Genomic DNA, 18,488 nt, shown 5'->3' on the forward strand with positions numbered 1-18,488 from the left:
ATCTGTTGTCCCAATTTGAGAGAAATTGAGTTGTGTCTGTTTTTGTTGTCCAACCGTCGTTGTAGATCTGTTGCCAGAATTTAACCGGATCTATTTTTCCTCTTGTGGTGTAGGTTTTTCGTATTTGTTTGTTAGGTAAGTCTTTCGTTCTCCATTGGAGGGTTATATGTGCTTTGTAATTGTCTGACCACAGTGTAGGTGACCATTTTGTGTGTGTTAGTATAACGTTTGCGTCGTGGTCATATTTGTATGTTATGAGGTCTAATGTGTGTCCTTTTTCGTGTGTTGGTTGCGTATTTTGTCCTTGTAGATCCCATAGTTGTAAGAACTCTCTACAGTCTTGGGTATTTGTTGTGGTGAGATCTTCCAGGTGTAGGTTAATATATCCTATTATGATGAGGTTGGAGGAAGAGATGCAGGTGTTCAAGATAAAGTCATCATCTTTGAATAATACTTTTATTGCTGTAAGTGGCTTTCCAGAGAAAAGTCTAGAAGAAAAGGAAAAGGTCCCACTCAGCTTACATTATGGAAATCCATTGCCTTATATGGTGGAATTGTATAGCCCATACACTTCTCTGGGCTTAGTTCATGTGTATTCCACTGAGGGCTGGTAGAGGGGTAATAGGTGCTATAGGCCAACCCGCTAGCCTTGCAGCACCCCAGCAAGTATCTCTTACACCTCCAAGTCCTCCCTTGAGATTTTGATAACATCCTAACAGTATCCATCCCAGAGCAATTCTCTAAAATCACATAGATTCTCATCACACTTTTAAATATTAAACTATGCTTTGTATGTAATATTTGAAAGCAATTTCCAAAATCCATTTACTCATTAAGGGCTGGATTCTGTATATGATGTCCAAAATGTAGGCACATTGGAATATCGCATGTAGCGCTATTCTATAAACCGCGTCTACAGTAAGACATGGTTTATAGAATTACTCATAGGCTGGGGGAATGCACGTATACTTAGCCGCAGCCATTTACGCCACTGAACACCTGGTGTAAATACCCATGCCTAAACGAACGCACATTCCCCCAAATTCTATAAGAATAAATGTAAATTTGATTAACACCCCTGACTAGCCTATACTCCTACCATGGAAAATGTACCCTAGACCACTGTCTAGTTTGCCTACTAGTTAAATCTACTCTAATCTGCTGTGAATGAGTATAGGAAGATTCTGAGCTCGTTAGCATGAATGAAAGATTCTCCATTAAGTAAATTAATTCTTCTGAGTTGAATCTGGCATTTTTGTAAGCGTTTCACTTCTCCCTAATTACTCTAGATGTGCTGGGCTCAGAAAGTCAATCTGGACCAGGGGTTCTCAACCCAGTCCTCAGGACACACCCAGCCAGCCAGGTTTTCAGGATAGGCATGAGGTAAATCCACATAGAATGGAGGTAGTTTCATGCATATTCATTATCCCAAGAATATGATTGGCTGGGTGTGTCCTGAGGGCTGGGTTGAGAAACCCTGATCTAGACATATGGGGGCAATTCTATAAAGGATGCAAAACACAGGGGTCCTTTTACAAAGGCTCGCTAGCATTTTTAGCACATGCTAAAAATAAGCATGCGCTAAACGCTAGAAATGTCCATATATTCCTATGGGGTGTCTCTAGTGTTTAGCAAATGCTTACCATTAGTGTGTGCTAAAAACGCTACCATGCTTTTGTAAAAGACCCCCCTCAGGTTGCAAAATGCAGTGAGCTGAGCACAAATTCTTTAACAGTATCTGGGCATGCAGATTCCAGTATAGGATATTAGTATAAGGTGGCATTTATGTGTCAACATTTAGACACGCCCACTTACACTATGTGTATGGTAGGTGTAAATAAACGCACCTAAATGTGGCATTTTAGCATGTCAATGAAAGTATTCTGTAACATAAGGGGTATATTCTATAAGTAGCACCTAAAAATTTCCGCCAAAAATTTAACATGATTAGCACAATTCTATAAGAGTATGTGTCCTTTATAGAATCATGCTTTGGCATAAACCGCGCCTAACTGTAGGCACATGTAATTAGGCCTGCTATGAGCAGGCTTAAATGCAAGCGCCTACAGTTATGCTCAATTTGGCCATATTCTTTATCAACGCTGATAACATTTGGAAATGTCCCTATCCATGCCCCCAAATATGTACAAGCATTAGGATTTATGCGTACATCGGTATAGAATATGATATTTGTGCAAATCCTATTTACTGCCAATTAGCTCTGATAATTGGTTGTTATCAGCACTGATTGGCTCATTAATTACTCAATTAAGTTATGCTCATTAAATTGGGTGTGCGTCCAATTTAACACATGTAACTCTTAGCACCATATATAGAATTTGGCCCTAAGTGTGTAATTGTTTGATACTCTATACCTTGACCATGTGCCTCCCTCTCTGAACACCCCCCCCCCTTACAGTTTCGGGCTGGTCACATGATGGAATATCATTGTGTGTGAACATTGCACATGTGGTGTTCTATCCTCTTAGCACACAAATGGTGCTTACATTTAGGCGCTAAGGTTATAGACTTAGGGGATGGAGGGTAATTTTATAAGGGGTACCCAGCGCTGGCTCTACCTACAGACCAGGTGAGGCACTGGCCTAGGGTACTGGTGATAACAGAAGCCAAAATCCCATTTCAATCTACCTTCAGTCTCCTAGAAGGACATATTCTGGACTGGTATTTTGGTGCCCTTTATCGCCAGTGCCTCACCTGGTCCAGCAGGAGGGGGGACGAGAGAGAGGGGGAGATATATACTAGACCGCAGGTGGGGGGGGGGGGTGAGTGGAGGCACAGATACCAGATTCTGGGTGGGGAGGGAGTGCCAATGAAAAAGTTGGCTCAGGGCACCACAATCTCTTGAGTCAGCCCTGGAGGCCCCTATTGAAAGCACCATTTAAGGTCCCTAGGTGAAGCTTATCTTATAAAGACAAGTAGGTCCTTGATATCACTATTTTTATTTTTGCTTTTAGCTAAGATGATTCCCAATGGTAACCTCTGGATTACAGGTGGAAATCTCAGTAGGAGCTATAAAGTTCAGCAGCTTCACCTGCACTGGGGTGATGAACAAAATGATGGCGCTGAGCACACTATAAACAAGGAACGAAACCCTATGGAGGTGGGTGTATTATTTCAGTCTTGCTGTTTCAATGGTGTATTTGTGGAAGGGTGGCATTCCCAATGACCATTCCTTCCCTAGGCCTGAGCAACCTTGTGGAATTTCACTATTTATTTTTAACTAATATATGATTATAGAGGACAATATTGAAAGCGATTTAACTTGCCAGAAATGGCTCCTGGCTGGTTAAATCACCATGGCTAACCGATCATATTCAGTGGCTCTTAATGAGAGAGTGCTGCTGAAAATGACTAGTTAGTGCCGAAACCAAACCAGATATTTTGAAGGCGTTCCGGAGGCAGAGTCAGCACTTGGCTGGTTAAGAGCAGATATTTAGCACTTAACCAGCCAATGCAACAGCATAAATGGGATCGCAAAAAAATCAGTTCTATCTTTATGCAGTTCACCATACCCGTTTGAGTGCTGAGCATCGTATTTAACCAGCTATATTTTTGCCAGTTCCATATACCCAGAAATTCAATGCAACCACTGGCTGAATATCAGGCCTCTAGTGTTTTAAAGTCATTTTGGCCCTGATGATCAATTCCCTGTGCTGTTCAGAAATAGAGTTTCTCCCTAATATGGTCAGGAAGCTTCACCCAGTGCATCCCAGGATGTACTGGGCAGGGCTGGGCACTGCCATTTTGAAGGCAGCGCTGGAAAGAGGAGGAGAGTGTGCTACTCCCTTCTCCAACATGGAGGTGTAGGAGGAGGGGTCCGCTACACCACCAAGGCGGGTGGGGGGGTTGGTGTGGCAGCCACCAGGGATTTTTTTGGGGGGTTGGAGATTCACTGGACCTCCAGCCCCCCCCCCCCCCCCGTGCCCTCATGTTGCTGTTCAGGGGAGGTGTGAGGGGTGTGGGAGCTTGGGGGCACTAGGCTACCAGGGCCTCACTTTTGGAGGGGGGTCTGGAGGTCTAATGGACCCTCAGGACACAGTGGCAGCCCAGGCTGCCTGACTTTGGGGGGGGGGAGGGGAACATAGCCTTAACCCTAACGCCAGATCTGAGCTGGCGTAGGGTTAAGGTGTTATTCTGCCCCTATGATCAGAGCTCTGTTCTCTGATCATAGGGGCGGAATACAAGCAGAGCTCAGTTAAATCTAATTTAAATGAGCTCTGTGCTATTGCTTCGCGTGGGCGCTGTCAGCCCAATGACCATGGGGGCACAGGTAAATGCAGGCACTAGTTTGGCGCTCATGGCCTCCAGTGCCCTCATTTACCTTTGATCATCTGGCTGCTTATGCCTCAGCATACCACTCCTTCCATTTCCTGACAGGCCTCCTATCTACTGCTTTCTCTCAGGTTGCAATGCAGTTCTGTGTCAAACTGAGCTATGTTAAACACTTGTAGTGGTGTCATTCTCTTCGTGTGGTGTAATCTAGCCTATAGATTATGCCCCCAATATTCAAAACTATTAATAGCATTTAAGTGCCTAAGAGTGGATATTCAGCGGGAGATAACCAGTTATCCCCCACTGAACATCCTGGTTAGCAGCTAGCTGCTAATCAGCTCTATCATGCAACATAGCCAGTTAGGTGTGGATATTCAGCTCCAAACCAGCTATGTTTTACCATCAAAATAGGCCACTTAAATAGCCGGCCTATCTTTGACCACAACCAGTTAGTGCCAAATAGCAGCATAGCTGGTTAACTTCTTAGCAGCCATAATAAACCCAGATATTTAATGCTAGTTGTCAGATAAGGCCCAGGGTTTAACGCCTGGCAGTGGACGGTAAATGCGCTGCATGCCGGCAGCTGAATATCGGGCCCTGTGTCTCTCCAGTTTATTACATAGGCTGCAGGCACTGTTGCAGCTTCTAAATATTAATAATAGCAGCGGTGGCGTTCCTAGGGGGGCTGACACCCAGGGCGGATCGCCGATGCGCCCCGCCCCCTGGGTGCAGCGCCCCCCCCCAGGATGCAGCGTGACCCTCCCCCCCCCAGCGAAAGGACACCCCCCCAGGTGCACGCCATTGGGGGGGGTGCCACGTGCGCCTGTCCCTCATTCGTTCCATGCTTCCTGTGCCCCGGAACAGGAACCTGTTCCGGGGCAGAGGGAGCATGGAACGAATGAAGGACAGGAGCGCGCTGCACCCCCCCAGCGGCATGCACCCAGGGCAGACCGCCCCCACCGCTCCCCCCTTGGTACGCCACTGAATAGCAGTCAATGAGCGCAGTCCCAATCTTAACGCCAGCTAGAACTGGAAGTCAGAGTCATCATTAACTTGCTCAGCTGTACATGAAAAAAGTTATTTGATTTAAAAATCTGAAAAGAAGGTCTGAGGATATGGGTCTGTAATTCAGTGTGCATGACTATTTTCCAGCTCCACATAGTTCACATGAGCAACAGCAATGCAAAGCAGGATGACGCCATGGAAAAGCCAGGTGGACTTGCAGTGCTTGGATTCCTGTACAAAGTGAGTGTCCCATCCACATTTTCAGTGCTGGCATCACAAAAAGACAAAACATTCAAACTACTTACACGCTTTGAAGAAATATGTATCTCTACACCTGTGAAATATGCTGTGATAAAAGTACTGGGCAAATCTCACTGAACAGAAGCAGAAACCCACAAAACTTTGTGGAAACCTTCTGACTTTCATCTTACCCCAAGCCCCACATTTTGCCCTTCCCAGTCTCAGACCTCTATCACTCTCTTTCCTTTCTCCCACACCTCCTTATCTCCGCCCTTCATCCTCCATTTTTCATCCCCTCCAGCCCCCCTTTTTCTCACTCATCCACTTTCTCCTCTAACCCACCCACCTCACAATGTTTGATATGTCCTGTATAACAGAGCTCCCAGGAGATTCCCTACCCTGAGCAGAAAATTTCATTTGGACAGACCAAAACTACATTTTCTCCATTTAGACAATCAGCACTGAAAACATTCCTCTTCGTAAAGGTTTTTCAGTATTTTGAACTTTTTTTTATGAAAAATAATTTTTCTGTAAACCTCTGTGTGGAATACTTATGAGAGGCTCCTCCATCACAGATATACCACAGTGGAAAGGATCTCAAATTGCCTCTGCTTTCCAAACCCTGTCCTAGAGGCATTCAGATCTAGTTGGATTTTCAGGAATTACCACAATGAATATGGATGAGATGGCTTTGAATACCCCGAAGGGGGGATGTTATCAACACGGGCTACCGTTAAGATGGGTTACATGGGACCTTGTGCTGCAACAGCATGACTTTGTGATAAAATAATCCATCTTAATAGTAATTCACCTTGCTAACTTCCCCTCCCCCCCCCCAAGAGGGTAATTTTGCAACTGGTCACCTAGTTGTGAAGACCAAGTCGGCGTTAGGGCTATTTTATAAAGATACTTAAGGGCCCTTTATTAGAGTATAATACGTTTTTTGCACCTTCCTCACTTTAAGAACAGAAACTAACAAGTGATAAGTGAAAGGGCTGCATGCTGTTAGGGATGTGCTCAGCACACGCCCTGCAGTTACTACCCAGAAAATATCTTTATCATGCATTTTTTCTCAGTTAGTTTGGATGCACAAGTGATAGCGCATGGTAAGTACCATCAGGGCTGGCTTAACGTACGGACTAGGTGATCCTCTGGCCCAGGGCGCCAAACACCTGAGCCTCTGCTGTCACTGGCCCTATAGGTTAAGCTGGCCCAGAGCTTACCTGGTAGCATTGCGTGTACAGGGGAAAAAGAAGAGCCAGCAACCCCCTTCTTCTCTCTGTCTCAGGCCACCATCCCTCGTGTACCTTTAAAAGAGGTTTTCCCCTTCCAAACACAGACAGCATTTCACCTAACACTACCCGCTTCAGCTCTAGTGTTTTCCTTCTGCTGCTCCTGGCCCCTTCTTTGACATAACTTCCTGTTTCCACAAGGGTGCGACAGAGAGAAGACACAGGGGGTGATGTGAGGTAGCGTTAGGTGAAATGCTGTTGGTATGCAGGAGGGGAAAGCTGCCTTTAACAATAGGCATGGGAGGGGGGGGGGGTGCCAAACCAAAAGTTGGCTCAGTCCCTTGAGCCAGCCCTGAGTGTCATGCACTAACTGCAATATGCTGTCCATACCCATTCTCTGCCCATAACCTGTCCCCTAACATAGCATGCTGTTAAGGCATGAATTAGCATGTGCTGTCATGCCAGTGCAGTAACAGTTACTACACTCGTATGCTAATTCACACATTAACAGCTCAGCGTGCTCTAGTAAAAGGGCCCCAGAATCACCTGGGTGTGTCTTTATAAGATAATAAGGGCTAAGTAGCAGAAATCCTGCCTAGAATGAAGCCGTGGACATTTACACCTGTAGACATGTTAGATATTTAAACAGTAAAACTGGGTAGTTATGGCCCTGGGACTCATAAGAATAGCTATACTAGATCAGACCAATGGTCCATCTAGCCCACTACCCTGTTTCCAAAAGTGGACAATCCAGGTCACAAGTACTTGACAGAAACCCAAATAGTGGCAACATTCCATGCTACCAATCCCAGGACAAGCAGTGGCTTCCCCATGTCTGTCTCAATAATAGACTATGGACATTTTCTCCAGGAACTTATCCAAACCTTTTTAAAACCCAGATATGCTAACCACTGTTACCACATTCTCTGGCAAAGAGTTCCAGAGCTTAACTATTCGTTGAGTGAATAAATATTTCCATGTAACTTCCTTGAGTGTCCCCTAGTCTTTGTACTTTTGGAATGAGTAAACAATTGATTCACTTCTACTCATTCTACACCACTCAGGGTTTTGTAGACCTCAATCATATCTCACCCACCCAGGGGAGAATTCTCAATAGATCTCATAAAGTTAAGTGCTGGGATGATGCGTGCTAAGTGTGGATTCTATCCTTGTAGGACATTAGTATAAGTCCACATTTTCATGCCTGAGTTTAGTCTAGGCATTCACTCAAGTCAAATAGCTGGTGTACCATGCTTACGCCTAACTGTAGGCAGTTAGGAGTGTAAATACTAGTATTCTACAACCCACACACATAAAGAAAAAAACAGAACAAACCCCCACCCACCCAAAAAAAGAACACAGCAGAGGTGACGCAAACCACACTATATACATTGAAAGTGCCACAGATTTCTTTGTTGTAGATCACATTAGGCTCAACACGGGCCATGTTTCGGCCTTTTGGCCTGTATCAGGAGTCTGAAATGTGTTGTAACGGCACCTATAGATTCAGTAGATTCTCAAACCTAAGTGATATGGGAAGAAAACTCCCTAGTGGATCATCAGTTTGGCGGTTGTTTGAAATGTAATATAATGGACAACTGTAGTGTTTGGCGACTCGCTTATGGCTGTGGTAAGCATAGTTGCCAAACACTACAGTTGTCCATTATGTTACATTTCAAACAACCGCCAAACTGATGATCCACTAGGGAGTTTTCTTCCTGTATCACTTAGGTTTGTGAATCTACAGTGCTGCAGTGACACATATTTCAGTGTATATAGTGTGGTTTGCATCACTTCCACAGCCATAACATCCTGACACAATTCCTGACCCACCTATGCCTCCTTCCAGATCTATACCCCCCCCCCCCCCACCTTGGAATTTAAGCATGCTCTGGAATTTGAGTGCACAACTTACAGAATACTGACTAAAGATAGTTATCTGCATAATTACCACTTAGCCTCAATTATCACTAGCTAACACCAATTACAGCCAATAAATGGTTGTTAAGGCCAATTAGCATCTAATTAATGTTACATGAGTTGTCTTGTTGGGCAGACTGGATGGACTGTGCAGGTCTTTTTCTGCCGTCATCTACTATGTTACTATGTATGTGTAACTGACCCTTAGTCTATAAGTTATGGAGGAGAGGAGTGGCCTAGTGGTTAGGGTGGTGGACTTTGGTCCTGAGGAACTGAGTTCAATTCCCGGCACAGGCAGCTCCTTGTGACTCTGGGCAAGTCACTTAACCCTCCATCACCTGCCACATTGAGCCTGCCATGAGTGGGAAAGCGCAGGGTACAAATGTAACAAAAAAAAAAATTTGCACAAATTTCTAGCATTAGTGGGGGCTAAAGTTATTTTTTTTTTTCACAGAAGGTACACATAGAAATGTAAAAATGACCACCCAGTTTCCATAACTGAGACAATGTTTTAGTAACCCAGAAATATAATGGAAAAATGAATCCATATTAAAAAGTTGCTTCTTTTGCCTTATTTAAAAATGTCTAGTGAAATCAAGCTGGGACTTTTCTTTCAGAAGGATGATTCGGATTCGGCTAACGAGAATTATAAGCCATTCATAGATGCATTGAAAAAAATCCCCTTCAAAGGTAAAGTATTAGATAAGGATCAAAGAAGGCAGCAGTGACATTTCTGCAACCAATTGTGGGCAAACACTGGAGAACTGATCTGTGGTTGATGCTGTATTAATGAAAAAGTCTGGTGGAGTAAAGTCCTGCTTAAGAGGATAACCATTTTTAGAGAAAGGCAAAAAAAATCTGGGGATGCATTGTTGTTTTGAAATGACAGGGAAATAGCATCATCCTACATGATACAAAACTAACTGAAACTGTGTTTCATATTTTGTTTTAGCATGTATTAAAACAGTTGGTGCATAATTTAGTGCAAGCTAAAATGACCAAAATGAAATGGACACTAGCTGAAAAAAATCAGAATGAAAGTTATGAGCTCATCATTTTAGAGGTGTGAATAGCAAAATCTGATATCAATTCTGTTTAAACTCTATGGAAGTATCATCGCAAAGCTGCAGTACATTTGCTCTCAATCCAGTCCTTGGGACACACCCAGCCAGTCAAATTTACAGAAGATCCACAATGAATATGCATGAGAGAAATTTGCATGCACTACTTCCTTACTATGCAAATTTCTCTCATGCATATTCATTGTGGGTATCTCTCCCATCGTACCTTCAGAGTACATTCTCATGGATCTTCCTCCACCCCTATCCCGCTCTCTGTTGGAGTTCCTCAGGGATCTGTCCTTGGACCCCTTCTTTTTTCAATCTACACCTCTTCCCTGGGCTCGCTGATCTCATCTCATGGTTTCCAATATCATCTTTATGCTGACGACACCCAGCTTTCTCTCTCCACACCAGACATCACTGCGGACACCCAGGCCAAAGTATCGGCCTGCTTATCCAACATTGCTGCCTGGATGTCCAACCGCCACCTGAAACTGAACATGGCCAAGACCGAGCTCATTGTCTTTCCACCCAAACCCACTTCTCCTCTCCCTCCACTCTCTATTTCAGTCGATAACACCCTCATCCTCCCCGTCTCATCTGCCCGCAACCTCGGAGTCATCTTCGACTCCTCCCTCTCCTTCTCTGCCCATATCCAGCAGACAGCCAAGACCTGTCGCTTCTTTCTCTATAACATCAGCAAAATTCGCCCTTTCCTCTCTGAGCACACCACCCGAACTCTCATCCACTCTCTCATTACCTCTCGCCTTGACTACTGCAACCTACTCCTCACTGGCCTCACACTTAACCATCTATCCCCCCTTCAATCTGTTCAGAACTCTGCTGCGCGTCTTATCTTCCGCATAGACCGATATGCTCATATCACCCCTCTCCTCAAGTCACTTCACTGGCTTCCAATCAGGTACTGCATACAGTTCAAGCTTCTCCTTCTTACCTACAAATGCACTCAGTCTGCAGCCCCTCATTACCTCTCTACCCTCATCTCCCCTTATGTTCCTGCTCAAAACCTCCGCTCACAGGACAAATCCCTCCTCTCAGTACCCTTCTCCACCACCGCCAACTCCAGGCTCCGCCCTTTCTGCCTCGCCTCACCCTATGCTTGGAATAAACTCCCTGAGCCCATACGCCAAGCCCCCTCCCTACCCATCTTCAAATTCTTGCTCAAAGCCCACCTCTTCAATGTCGCTTTCGGCACCTAACCATTGTACCTCTATCCAGGAAATCTAGACTGCCTCAATCTTGATTGACTGCACTTTTTGTCCTTTAGATTGTAAACTCCTTTGAGCAGGGACTGTCCTTCTTTGTTAATTGTACAGTGCTGCACAACCCTGGTAGTGCTTTAGAAATGTTAAATAGTAGAAGTAGTAGTAAACTTGACTGGCTAAGAACCCCTGTTCTAGCATGTTCTGGTGGGAAGACCACACTGATATCCCAGGGTTTCTGCTATAGTAGGGCTGGTACATGGGTGTTTGGTGCCCTAGACAAACCTTCAGCCTTACATCCTGCTGTCCCCTGAGATTTTAATAATAAAATTCAACAATCCATGATGTTCCTGTCACTAGCCCTCCCACAACAATCTTTGAAAATGCATATTTCCACATCATACAAACAAAGCAAAGTTTAATATTTCAAAGTATATGTGTACCCACTCTTATTGCAGGTGAAAGAATATACTGTTGGTTCTTTGAGTTACTTGAGACTGGCAGGATCTCATGTTTTGACTGTTGATGCTCTTTGCCATCCTTCAGAATTTGCCACCCTAGATGACCATCTAGTCTTGCCTGATGATTGAGCCAGCCCAATGCCCCAGCTTGATATAGAAGCAGGGTGTGAAAGTCTGATGACAGGCAAGGAAGAATAAAACAATCACTCTGAAATAACTGGGAGAATTAGGTCCCTTTTAACTACTGATGAAAGCAAAATTGTTCCTGTTTTTCAAGGACTTCATGAATGAGCAAATTAGCCCAGGAACACAATGCCTTCCACCTGTAAATTGCTGATTCAAATCTTGCTCAGATTGATAGTGCTTTAAACTTTAAGCTACCACCATTTGAAAGCCATTCAGTAGCTTAATTGAAATGGGTGAGTTTTGGTCCCATTTGCCAATGAACTTGTGTCCATAGTGCTACCAAATCTACCATCGTGATCGGCACTCTTGTCTCATCATGAGTTCCCATGAGCCCGTTTCTCACATTCATCTTAATCCCTATCAGTTAGCTACTGTAGTTGATAGATATTGATGAAGTTCATTCCTTACAAAAATGCCAAAATGAAAAAAATAAATGTATGTTTATTCTTTCAGGCAACATAATTTCACTTGATAAACTGCAACTGAACAGCATCATTCCGGAGCTGAATAAACTCTCTCGCTACTATCGCTATGAGGGATCCTTAACGACTCCCAATTGCAGTGAGGGTGTCATCTGGACTATATTTGAGGAAACAATTCCACTGAGCAAAACCCAGGTATATTCTGTGCAAAGTTGGTAATAACAATTCCCCACTAGATTCATTTAGAGCACTTAAGGTTCCCTTATGTTGTTTTCACCCAAAAATAATGACAGTAAAGCACAATCTTAAGAAGAAGTGAACTGTCCCACTGCAGTGAGTTACACTCAGGTACACTGTTTTGGAGAACGTAACTTGCTAAAGATGTAAAAAAAAACTGGAAGAGGTGCAAAGAAAAGCTACAAAAATGGTATGGGATTTGCGTTGCAAACCGTACAAGGAGTGACTTGCTGACCTGAACATGTATACCTTGGAGGAAAGGAGAAAGAGGGGTGACATGATACAGATGTTCAAATATTTGAAAGGTATTAATCCGCAAACGAACCTTTTCTGGAGATGGGAAGGTGGTAGAACTAGAGGACATGAATTGAGGTTGAAGGGGGGCAGGCAGACTCAGGACTAATGTCAGGAAGTATTTTTTCACGGAGAGGGTGGTGGATATGTGGAATGCCCTCCCGCGGGAGGTGGTGGAGATGAAAACGGTAATGGAATTCAAACATGCGTGGACACAAAGGAATATTGTTTAGAAGGAATGGTTCTGTGGAATCTTAGCGGAGATTGGGTGGCGACGCCAGTAATTGGAAACAAAATGGGAACTGGGCAGACTTCTACGGTCTACTCCCTGATCGTGACTGAATAGATAAGGGATGGGCTGGAGTGTAAATTTAAGAGGCTTCGATGTTAGCTTCAGAACTTAGTACAAGAACAGTGCTGGGTAGACTTCTACGGTCTGTGCCCTGAGAAAGGCAAGGACAAATCAAACTCGGGTATACATATAAAGTATTACATACCATGTAAAAATGAGTTTATCTTGTTGGGCAAACTGGATGGACCGTACAGGTCTTTATCTGCCACCATTTACTTTGTTACTATGTTACACTGAGTATTTCCCAGTCCCTAGAGGGCTCACAATCTAAGGGTCCTGTTTGCTAAGGTGTGATAGGGTTTTTAGTGCTCGTTAACCCTAGAGACACCCATTTAGTCCTGAGTGTCTCTAGCCTTGGCACATGCTAATTTTTAGCCTAGACTAAAAACAGTAGTGCGGCTTAGTAAACAGGGCCCTAAGGTTGTACCTGAGGCAATGGAGGGTTAACCCTCCATTACCTCAGGTACAAATTAAGGGCCCTTTTACAAAGTGATAGCAAGTCCAAAGTGGGCTTGCCGCTCGCTAAAAAGGAAGTACCGCCAGGCTACCACAGTAGTTCCCACCCCCAGCACACCGTCATATCCAGCGTTACAAAAATATATTTATTTTTTGTAGCGCTGGTGTGTACCCGGCAGTAATCAGGCAGTGCCACATGCTGCCCGATTACCACCAGGTTAGCATGGGAGCCCCTACCACCACCTCAATGGGTGGTGGTAAGTGCCCCCCCCCCCCCCCCCGCCAAATGGCTGCATGGCAAATGCTTCACTTGCCACATGACCATTTCTTTAAAAAAAGAAAGACCTACCTTTTACCTGCTGTGGTAAAAGGGGGCCTTGATGAATGTCAAAAACTTGGTAAAAGGAGCGAAATACCCAGTGTAACTCACCTTGAGCTACTACTGAAAAAGGTGTGAGCAAAATCCAAATAAATAAATAAATATGGTGTCACATCAGCGGTTCAACAGTGTGTTCTGTCAGTGGCCATAATGCAGCATTTATAATATCATTCAGAAGGATACTATGTATTTATCTACTTCCCTCCCGCACAGTAAATCTTTATATGGGTGCATAAATTCTACCCAGAAAACCTCTTTAGTGCAAGGGTCCCCTTCTTCCTTGATCTTCTGAGGGGGGGGGGGGGCCTTTCCAAAACTGTGGCTTGGGGCTCATTTGAGTCTCTGCTGCTATCAGTATGGAAAGGTTACTCTTCGTATTGATTTCTGTGTGGGCTATGATAGAAGATGAGAATAAGCAAAAGATGTTATAATACATAAGCTTTGGAGACCGTGCAGGTTCCTTCTTCAGATGTGGTTGTAAGGCTGAGGGAAACATGTAGAGTAAAAAAATATGCTTGTGTCCATGTCCTACATCATTTCTTTGAAGTAGCCAGCATGGCTTCTAAAATGCTACAATATAGAATGAAACATACATTATTATTATTATTATTAATTTATGGTCCCATTCTCTTCAATCCAGTTTTTCTTCATTGTAGTCCAAGGAAGAAACTGATGATTTCACAATTTGGAAGGGTTTAATGACTTCAACTGTCCTGTCTCAAAATTTGCACACATTGGGCTACATTCTATATATGTTGCCTGGAAAATCCATGCGGAACAAATTTATGCTTAAGTATATTCTAAAAGTGGTGCCTAGTTTTAGGTGTGGTATACAGAATATGCATAATCTATAACAGTGTGTGTACATTTTGGAACACCCATGAAACTCCCATTTCCCCACCCATAACCATAGCCCTTTTTGGCTACATGCATTAGAATTTAGATGCTCTGCATTACAGAATGTGCTTAGCGAGTTCTGCACGTAAATTCTAATTATTGCCAATTATTGCTTGTTAAGCACTGTTAAAAATGCTGATTGGCTTGTTAAGCCAATTAAGTAACATGCATTATTAGAGAATACGCTTGGATTTTATTTATTTATTTACTTGCTGCATTTGTATCCCACATTTTCCCACCTATTTGCAGGCTCAATGTGGCTTACATTATTTTGCAACAGAACAGTAGGCATGCTATGTAGAATCCAGGGGATTGCACCAAATTCATCAGTGAAAACACTCCTGTATTCTCAACAGAGAATATGCCAAAGCAAAACTATCCCCTGCATGAGGAGAACGTGGTGAAGGCGGTTAGCTTAGCAGAGCTCAAAAATGTGGGGTTTCCTAAAGGACAAATCCATAAACCACTACTAAATAGACTTGGGAAAAATCCACAATTCCAGGAATAACATGTATAGAATGTTTGTACGTTTGGGAAGCTCACCAGGTGCCCTTGGCCTGGATTGGCCGCTGTCGTGGACAGGATGCTGGGCTCAATGGACCCTTGGTCTTTTCCCAGTGTGGCATTACTTATGTACTTATGAAACTCTGTCCTGCTCTGCTGAAATCCTCCCTCTCTGAGTGCATCAGTAACCTATGCTGTTGTATGGCCCAGGAGAAGAATTTCGTTATTCTATTATTGTTTTGTGTGTTTGATATGCATAATCATATCTAATAAGTACATCATTTTCTCCAATATGAGGAATTTGGTGAATCATGATCCAAGGAACAGTAGTAGTCACAAGCAGGTTCTGTCATCACAGTTCCTGATTACTTTCCATAATTGCTTTTAAGATTGAAGATCTTATGGTGTAGAACCAAGTATGCACAGCATCTGTCCTTGTTAGAATGTAATGCAAATATTAGGCCAAGACGGAGAACTCATGTTCATTTTTCTGTTTGCAGCTGAGAACTTTCTTCCAGAATCTCTACTTCCCCCCAAGTGGAAATGAAGACCCGAAGCACATGTCGATGAATCACCGGCCCACTCAGAATTTTAACCAGCGAAAACTTTACACCTCAAATGGAGAAGCTGTATTACCTCAGTGCAGAGTTTTACTGACCACGGTCCTGATCATTTTCTTCATGACTTTTGTTTGTTGCTGAGTAACTCTTTCCTCTCCTGGTATTTCAATTCTCTGCTACAAAAGGCAGGTACGGCACTTGGATGCAAGTTCATGTCTTGATAATACAACTCCACTGTCCACTGTGCAACTTTGAGAAAATCATTTGGCTTCCTATACCCAAATCTAAGATGTTAACTCTTTGGAGATGGGACCTATTGGCCACATGACTAAGTGGTGACAGTCCTTGTATATGGACTGTGCCATGCAAGTGTTATTGTCATTACAGAAGACTGCACTGCGAGTTAAGCCAAGTTGAGGATCGGGCAGCCCTCCCCATGGAAAACTCTTTAAATCAGCACAGTCCATCAGAATCTTCTCAGGGCTGCAAAAGCAGCTGAGTCGGACAGTTTCACAACACTTGTCAGTTCAAAAAAGGGTAAGAAATGGACTGTTGGTGGAATTGTTGTCAGTCATCCCTTCCGTGAAGAATGAAGATGTTAATTCTAAGCCAGAACTGCTAGTTTTCACTTGGAGTATGGGTATTTATATTTTGGAGGAAGCTTAAATGAACAGTCAAATCAATAAAATCATTTAAGTCTGTTCTGGAGGATACACTTCATTCCATACTCAGCTGCAATTTCATTTTGTGGGGGAAAATAAATCCATGCAACCATAATCTAAGCAGAACTTTCTAATTCTAGCTCATACTTGCATGTTCTACAGTGCCTTATTATTCATGTAAAATAGATCTGTGCTTTTCTATTTTTCACTATTGGCCAGTAATGACATATGATTTTGCTACTGTACCATAGAACTGAATAACCACAGCTGGCTGCTGAAAGCTTATACAATGTATAGTTATGCAATGTTATTCTATATGGATGGTCTCCCTGTGCTCAAAACTTAGATTCTAAGCTCTTTAGAGAGGAACCATTGGTGCCATGTGAATATCAGCACTGATAGATAGATAGGATTAGATTCTATATATGGCCTCATAACAATCATTGTGAAAAATGCACTATTTGTTAAGCCACACTTAAAATTAGGCACAGTTTATAGACTAGCACTTAGGCCTGGGAATCATGCCTAACTTTAGGTGCAGCCATTTGCACCAACTGAAACGTTGCACAGATGTACGCGCCTACACTGGGCGCATATCCAGTGGCATGCTGGTTGTTAAATCTTTTGGCATCTTGTGAGCCAGTTGCTCTGGGAGGGCGGGCCGGCTTCCATCTCCTCCCCCCCCCCCCCCTGAGCTGTAGGGTCACAGACTCCCAGCACATTCCTGAAGGCAGCATCCCTGGTAGTCTAATGGATTCTTTGGGGATCTTTCCTGCCCGCTGCTGTCGCTGACCCTCCTGCAGCAGCATCGCTCTTTAAGAATGCCTGTCGAGACTTTCAGGGGCAGCCTCGCGAGACTCTCGCTAAAGTCTTGCGAGGCTGCCCTTGTATGTCTCAGCAGCCATTTTAAAGAACATGCGGCAAGAGGAGGGTCAGTGCCGGCAGCGGGCAGGAAAGACTGGGGATCTTTCCTGCCCCGAAGAATCCACTAGACCACCAGGGACGCTGCCTTCAAGTATGCGCTGGGAGTGGGACCAGGGAGGAGGTCTGTAATAGGTGGGTGGATTGGGGTGGGGAGGATACTGTAAAAAAAAGTTACATTTTTAAACATATCACCGGCTTATGCATAGGGATGTACACAGAGGAAGTATAATAAGGGAATAACTTTTCATATGTAGAGTAGCAATTTGGTTATAGAGACACCTAACCCTGTTATTGGTGCAGAGATTTTTTTTTTCTCCTGGTAAAGTGCTTCTAAAACAGACATCATGTTATGGGAATCAGGTGCTCAATGTTCAGAGTTTCTATCTATTTATTTACTTATTTATGGCATTTATCTCACATTAAAAATGAATTAGATTGGAACCTATGAGCATTTACATTTTTTTTTCCCGGAGAGTGTAATGCATTGCCCCCCCCCCCCCCCAGTCTCTCTCCCCGGGTATACCCAGCTGTGCAATTTGGAAGGGGGGGCACAGAGGTGGACTGGGAGCACAGAGGTGGACCAGGGAGAGAGCCTGTTGTTAAAAATTCACCAGCACACCACTGCACATATCCCCGTTATTCTATAATATGATGTGTTAATTTTAGGAATGCCCCGCTACACCCATGCCCCTCCCATTATTGTGCCTCCTTTTTCTGATCGCATGTAAATTTTAGGTGTGGATCCATGTCTAAAATTTAATGCCGTCTAAATCTAATACTAATAATTGCTTGTTAAAAAGCCAATTATTGGTGCTAATTGGCTTATTATTCAGTTACATTGTGCGCACAAATTAGACATATGCCCAAATTTGCATGCGTAATTTTAGACTACTTTTCTAGAATTAGGGGAATAATGGAAGAAGCAACTAACTAGCTATTCACATCACAAAAAGGGGCATTTTTGATATGACGTCTAAATCAAATTTTGGATGTTTTGCACAAAATGGAAAACATCTATCTTTTTTTTTTTTTTTCAAAAATACTGTTTCAAACAAGGTTTTGTGCTTTGGACGTTTTGTTTTTTGGTTCATTTTTGACCCCCCCCCCCCCCCCCCCCAAAAAAAAAAAAAACAAATAAATGCAAAATGTAGAGATTCATGCCATTGGGATGTAGGAGGAA

The 18,488-nt window shown here is 43.5% G+C and overlaps 1 protein-coding gene across 1 annotated transcript in view; it reads left to right on the top strand.

Annotated features, from left to right (window-relative positions):
- CA4 (carbonic anhydrase 4) overlaps positions 1-17,302 on the top strand; it is a 39,249-nt gene extending 21,947 nt beyond the window's left edge. The window contains exons 4-8 of the mRNA XM_030186011.1: positions 2,976-3,121; positions 5,446-5,538; positions 9,308-9,380; positions 12,075-12,238; positions 15,663-17,302. Coding sequence (XP_030041871.1) covers positions 2,976-3,121; positions 5,446-5,538; positions 9,308-9,380; positions 12,075-12,238; positions 15,663-15,863 — 677 coding nt within the window. The 3' untranslated portion in view covers positions 15,864-17,302. The remainder of the gene's footprint in view (positions 1-2,975; positions 3,122-5,445; positions 5,539-9,307; positions 9,381-12,074; positions 12,239-15,662) is intronic.
- The last annotated feature ends 1,186 nt before the right edge of the window (positions 17,303-18,488 follow it).

This window comes from Microcaecilia unicolor, chromosome 13 (genome assembly GCF_901765095.1).
Source record: "Microcaecilia unicolor chromosome 13, aMicUni1.1, whole genome shotgun sequence".
Classification (NCBI taxonomy): Eukaryota; Metazoa; Chordata; class Amphibia; order Gymnophiona; family Siphonopidae; genus Microcaecilia; species Microcaecilia unicolor.